Source organism: Takifugu flavidus, unplaced genomic scaffold, assembly GCF_003711565.1.
Source record: "Takifugu flavidus isolate HTHZ2018 unplaced genomic scaffold, ASM371156v2 ctg333, whole genome shotgun sequence".
Taxonomy (NCBI): domain Eukaryota; kingdom Metazoa; phylum Chordata; class Actinopteri; order Tetraodontiformes; family Tetraodontidae; genus Takifugu; species Takifugu flavidus.
Genome location: NW_026621960.1, coordinates 9,707 through 15,900, shown reverse-complemented (window position 1 = coordinate 15,900; position 6,194 = coordinate 9,707). Strand labels below are relative to the sequence as shown.

Below are 6,194 nucleotides of genomic sequence, written 5' to 3'. Positions count from 1 at the left end.
GGGGAATGACTGTAATTTTGGAATCAGCGTGCCAATTTTATTTTTAATCAGAATAATTTAGAATAATTTCAACAGGATATTTTCAAATTGTTCCCCAGTGGAGCTGCCAACTGAATATGGTGACCTGCTCCTACACACAGAAATCCGATGGCTCAGCAGGGGACGGATTTTGCTTCCTTTTTTGTCCCTTTTGAGTGAAATAAAAGAGTTCATGCAGTCCAGAGGGGAAGACGCCGCGCTGCTGGAGGACACTGGCTGGACACTGGACCTTGCATTTTTAACGGACATTACTGGGAAACGGAACAGTTTGAACTGGGAGCTGCAAGGCAAAGGTGAGACTGTTGCTGATAGGATCAGTGCTGTAAATGCATCTAAAGCCAAGATGAACATTTTCTCTGTGCATTTACAGACAAAAGGTGCTGCACTTCCCCTCTGTGCAGATGGTGCTGAGAGACAACGCTTCTGCATGTGAGGCTTTGGACTAAAGCGCAGAAAAGTGCTCTCAGCTCATAAAAAGACTTGGGGAAGAGTTTGAGAACAGGTTTTGGGACCTGGATCAGCTTGAGCCATGTGTGTCCTTCATTTCTAACCCTTTCATGAACGTGGACATATCATGCATTGCTCAGCAGTTCAGTGCAACCTTCAGCCTGGATGCTGCACAGATGCAAATTGAAATTGGAACATTGTGAAATGAGCTGCAGCTCAAAGCCTCTCAGGCTGCACCAAACTTTTGGTGCCTTGTTGACACAGAAAAGTACAGTGGTGTATGGAGCTCCAGCTTATGTCATTAGAATCTACATGATTCAGTTTATTCATGCTTTTAGTGCTCTTTTGACTGAATTTTACCAGGTAAAAATGTACCTTTTCTGCCCCAATAAAAGAGTTCCTCTGTGTTCTAAGAGTTAAAAGAAATGCATTTAAAAACCTTAAAAGGAGGCCAGATTTCCTCCAAAAGCCTGGTTTGACCAGCAAGTCTGGCTCATTAACAGTTATTGATGAGCTCTTTTTCTGTGATATCTGCCATTTAAGTCCTAAAAAGCTATTTAAGGGTCGTTTTCCTTCCACTTCTCAATCACCGACGTGTCCAACTTCACAGGATTTAAACTTAACAGAAAATATAAGGACTCAACTTTATTTATACCCAAAATTACATAATTTTCATTACATAAACTTCCTCATGCAAATATTTACGCTGTATGATATTAAACTATTAGCATTACACAAATGTAATTTAACTTATGCCAAAATGTACATGTAAAAATGTTTTGATCCTCAGTCACATAACACAAAGCAGATAAACACATAAGGAAACAGTAAAGTTTCAAATTTTAAAAAATATCAAATCTAAATGTGGCGGGGTGGGGAGAGGTGTATCGGTCGACGACAACGCCACCTGGGGAATTTCACCCCAGGAATTAACCGGGAATCGGGCACACGCAGATAAGGTTCTATTCCCGAGGCAGAGACAAGATTGAGGGTTAAGCACTACGATTTTATTAAATCCAATACACAACAAAAAAATAACTCTGCGGTCTAAAAGTCAAACAAAAGGGGTGGACAGGGCTGGGGCCCCACCGGCAGGTAAAACTCAATTAGGGGAGATAAACAAACTAAAAACACCCGTGCTACTGCAACCAAAAACACACACGAGGGTGAGGAAAACGCCCTCCACCAGGGGTTGGTCCCCGCCGTGGCCCGCAGCACCTGTCCACAAAAAAGAGAACAATTAAAGTTCCAGCGGTAACAATTGACGCGACGAGCACACACGCACACACACCTCACACAGACAGGCAAATAAATTGTGACCAACAAGAAACAAACAAGAAACGAACAGAAACAAAACCTAAAAAGTAAATGCCAGTTGATACGATTTACGCACAATGTTAAGAGTCTAAAATGACAGCAACAGCTCCGTGGTCGCTTCGGCGGCACCACTGCGTCTCAGCGCCGTCCCCCGAGCGAAGGGGGGGGGGCGAGAGAGAGAGAGCGCGAGAGCGAACAGGAGAGAGTCCCGAAAGCGGGACCGAGCCAAAGCAGCAGTGGGTCCAGTACGCGAGGTAGTCCGTGCCGACTGTGTTTGGTGGCGCCACCACTCCGTGAAGGGTTCCCGCTGGGGCCACGCGACCCACTGACGCCAGCCGGCAGCCACCTGCAGCAAGAACAGCCCCATTAACGTTTATCAACCGAGTGGGGGAGTCAGTGACGCGCATTGCTGCGCCTTACCTGCCCAGTGCAGACTAGCGCGCACGCCCTTACGGCAAAGCGTTGTAAAACAGTTTCTGTTGGTCGAACCGCCCAGATCAGCCGCACCCCGCCGTCCCGTCGAAGGGGGAAAACAACTAAAGCCACCTGGAGGTAGTGCCTTATATAAACCTTTTCTCCCCACCCACCAATTAAGGCACTACCTCCATAGGGCACCTGTTCGGAGGGCAGGCCACGCCCTGCCACATCAAATATATTCACAAAAATAAGCATAAAAATTAAATTGAGAATCTGTGACTGTGTACTTTGCAATCCCTTGCTTATTCTAAGATTATTCTTTTTCTTATTAATTATTCCGTTTTTAGAATAGTTTATGGTTGAAGCCAGAACCTCTGAACGGAGGCAAAGCTTGACATGCGGAAAATGGGTGAGCTTCTTAATCACAGAAGAGGAATTTTAAAGTCTTGTTAATGTGAAGAGGGATAAATAATTAAACTATTAGACTATTTCATACACTTTCAGCCTCAGCTGTATCTTTTATTATTATTTTTTTTATTTTATTATTTTTTTTACAAAAAGCATCTTTACTCTTTAACCCCATCTACTGTCTGTTGTGTGTCTAATTTGATCCAGCTGGTTGTGTTAGCTTTACCTGCGCAGAGGTTCCTGCTACAATCAGGAACAAACTCCACTTGTTTATTCTCACAGTCTGCTGATAAAATCTATTCTTGTTCTCCTAAAGCTGCAGAAAGCAGCAGTGGGCCTGACTTCATGCTACACCTACAAACCTGAGAATGGAGCCGAGCTTTATTGCTAAACAGGATTTGGGTTTTTTTGTCTGTGCTAAATGGAAAGTGTTTGTCCTTTGGTGGTCCAACAGGACAACGATTTGGATGGATGGATGATTTGATGTTATTGATAATAAAAACAGCTGAAAATGGAAGCAGAGATGTTTCAGAGCACCAGAGTTCAGAAAGAGTTTCTAATCAAACACCGCCTTTATCTTTCAAAATATGGTTTCAACCCCCTTAACATGATCAAATAGTCATAACAATGAACAAGTATCACTTGTCCTGTTATTTATACTTGAATTCGTTATGTTTAATACATTTCCGTGGTTACAACCACCTCCTCAGCAACGATGCCCAATTCAACGTGGCTTACTACTGCAACGTTCTGGTGGATTCAACAGGTCTCTGCTACTGGTTACCACCCGCCATCTTCAGATCGTCCTGCTCCATCAGCGTCAAATATTTCCCCTTTGACTGGCAGGACTGCACGCTCAAATTCACGTATGCACGGGCAGGATTTTTCATTGTTGTTTGAAACGCAGACAAACTCTGACATGATGGTTTAAACTGAGCTGAGTCAAGATTTTATAGAATCTAAACACATATGAGAGGAGAAAAAGGTGCAAAAATAAAATGCACGGTGCAGCTAAACTCTCCCAGTAGGAAAAAAGGCTTTTTAAATTCTGAACTGCATTTCCCATGTTGCCTTGCAGCTCTCTAACGTACAATGCCAAAGAGATCAGGTTGCTCCTGAAGGAAGACATAGTCATTGAAACCAAGTGGACGGTTGAATGGATCATTATATATCTTTTTTTTATTTTTTTATTTTTTAAAATTGAGCGGATGCGGCTTATATACAGGTGCGGCTTATAGTCCGGAAAATACGGACGATATAATTAATATTATGCACAAGCTTTTCAGAACGCAGTGAGGACTGAAGCTACATTTTAGATGAGTTATATTTACGTTGGCCTTTTTCTCCCACATTTCACTAAAGCTGCAGCAGAAAAGGCCAAAAGACCTGGAAAACAGAGCCGGCCAGCGTCTGCACACAAGTCCGTCAGACGCACCACTCCATCGTCAACGGCAAGATCGCCGTCTGATCCACACATCGAGGTGACTCTTTGCTCCATGTCCTGGGGACGCCACACTAAAGTGTGCCAATACGAAAACTTACACTAAAATGCTGGTTATATTCAAGGTTCCGGTAGCGGCTCCCGAGAGGACGACCGCCGTGATGGATGCAGCACCTCAGCCCTGGTGGCCCACAGCAACATCAGAAGCACAACCGAAGGTAATCCATTAAAAACAAGCTCAAGTTTGAGTATTCAGTGACTATATATCGGCTGCCGGATATAATCGTGTGTTTTTTTTATTAGGTGACATACGAGGGATGGCACAAAATGTGGGAGTCTGCTCCCAATGGGCTCCCACAGGCTGATGTTGCATGGCTGAAAGAGGATGAAACCAATGAACTCTTCCAGAGGGCTGCATCCTTTCAGGACAAACATGGAAAGATGAAGTGGAGGAAGGTCCTGAAGGATGACAGGAGGTGGTTTCAGCCTGTGGTTTCAGACATACTGTCCAAACAGCAAAAAGTCATCATCTCCAGGACTTGAAGGCCAGACTTTTGACACTTTTGCAGACTTTCAAAGGGCTGTGGACATTCTTCTGGGACCTCATTTCCAGGTGTAAGCAAAGAAAATTGGAGTGGTTTATTGACTGCACTTGACAATAAATGCTTCTTTGTACTTGACAATAAGTTAAAACTAATAAAATAAGGCTGTCGACAGGTCATGGCCACAGCTTTTTCATTTTTATTTTGTAGCACTCATTGGGAAATTAAGTGTTCTTGCTCTTCAGTGTCACCTGGGTGGGGCCACCTCTCTTTAATCAGTCAGTGCTTTATTCATTTCCAAACATAGGACGCCTCCATTTCCAAGACACCTGGCAAGGTCCTCTGGGCCACCACAATGTAGGAACCTGCAAGGGACCAATGACAGCATCATCGCTGTTTTTCTTGCACGACAAATGTTATTCCTCAACTACAGCAACCAACAACAGGCCTATCTTCCCTTTATTTATCTTCCCTCCGCCATCTTTTCAATTTCTCGAGGCAGAAATCACAGGACACATGTGGAGCATCTCCTAATGTGGCACCAGGCTGGCTGCATTGCGGCCTTACAGAAGTAAAGGCATGCACAGAATAGATACACAGGCTTCAGATACTACAGTGGGCAATATTCCTTAAAGCTCGAGAGGTGGAGCCTGCATTTGCCACCAAGGTCATTGCATGCTGCACCATTCTGCACAATGTGTGCTTGTGGAATGGTGACAGCATGGAACCCTCAGAAGAGGCACTTGGGTCAGATGACATTGGTCAAATGCAGGCAGACCTGCAATGTGGAGAGCAAATTCGGAGCAGACTGACTGCTGCCCTGTCAGCACCAACCCACCTCCCACCAGCTCTCTATGAACATGATTGCATTTAGGACTGGTCTTTATAATCCAGAATTTTGGAGCTTGACGTCTGTTCAACCTGGCTGCCATCATAAAGTCTTTTTTCTGGCAGGTTCCATTTAATTTGAATATTTTTTTGGGTTCCATTTTTGTAAATAGGTATTTCAAAATCATAATAGGATAAATGCAACTTGTTTATATATATATACAAGTGTGTGTTTTTGTAAATAGTATTGGTTTCAAAATCAAAAATTGTACCAATTAAATTTAAACTTTGAATAAAGCATTTGTTATCAACCATATGATGCCAAGAAAGCAATCTTTGATGGAAGTTAACTTAAACAATTTAATACATTCTTTTTTACATTTTGTCTACAGTTCCTCTAAGAGATTTAAAAGTCTCTCCTCCCTGGCTTCCTCTCGTGTCACCCTTTCCTCAGCCCTCTCCAGCAGCTCCAGGACCCTATCGCACCGCTGGCGCTGGCGTGGTGCTGGCCCTGGTTCCTCCTCCTCCGTCCCTGACTCTCCATCAGGTCTATCTGGGACTGAATATGAGGAGCCTGACTCAGAAAATGAATGGCTCTTCCCCAGGCTGAGGCAATGAGGCATGGGGCCGAATGGAGGGCCTGCCACCTATTGCCTGATCCATGAGAGGGAACTAATTCCACTTGTCAGCAGTGACCTCCCCAGATTCAGTGCCAGATCCTGTTGGTGGTCTCCGAAGCTCCTACAAACAGGGAA

The 6,194-nt window shown here is 44.0% G+C and overlaps 1 protein-coding gene and 1 long non-coding RNA gene across 5 annotated transcripts; one reads left to right on the top strand and one right to left on the bottom strand.

The window, feature by feature from the left end:
• The first annotated feature begins 192 nt into the window (after window positions 1-192).
• Window positions 193-4,796, top strand: LOC130520268 (uncharacterized). 3 transcript variants are annotated; one of them, XM_057023988.1, is made up of 4 exons: window positions 201-332; window positions 3,991-4,109; window positions 4,195-4,287; window positions 4,373-4,796. In XM_057023988.1, the coding sequence occupies exons 1-4, from the start codon at window positions 212-214 to the stop codon at window positions 4,610-4,612; spliced, it is 573 nt and encodes a 190-aa protein (XP_056879968.1). In that variant the 5' UTR covers window positions 201-211; the 3' UTR covers window positions 4,613-4,796. The 3 variants fall into 3 exon arrangements, 2 of the variants coding, with proteins under 2 accessions (XP_056879968.1, XP_056879967.1); XM_057023987.1 differs by lacking the exon at window positions 201-332 and adding an exon at window positions 3,287-3,494; XR_008948747.1 differs by lacking the exons at window positions 3,991-4,109; window positions 4,195-4,287; window positions 4,373-4,796 and adding an exon at window positions 410-899 and having other exon boundaries at window positions 193-332.
• LOC130520269 (uncharacterized) lies at window positions 1,117-3,292 on the bottom strand. 2 transcript variants are annotated; one of them, XR_008948749.1, is made up of 3 exons: window positions 2,224-2,445; window positions 1,880-2,149; window positions 1,117-1,704 (listed from the first exon to the last, which is right to left on the bottom strand). It is a non-coding gene; the product is annotated as an uncharacterized LOC130520269 (long non-coding RNA). The 2 variants fall into 2 exon arrangements; XR_008948748.1 differs by having other exon boundaries at window positions 1,117-2,149; window positions 2,224-3,292.
• Window positions 4,797-6,194: the final 1,398 nt, after the last annotated feature.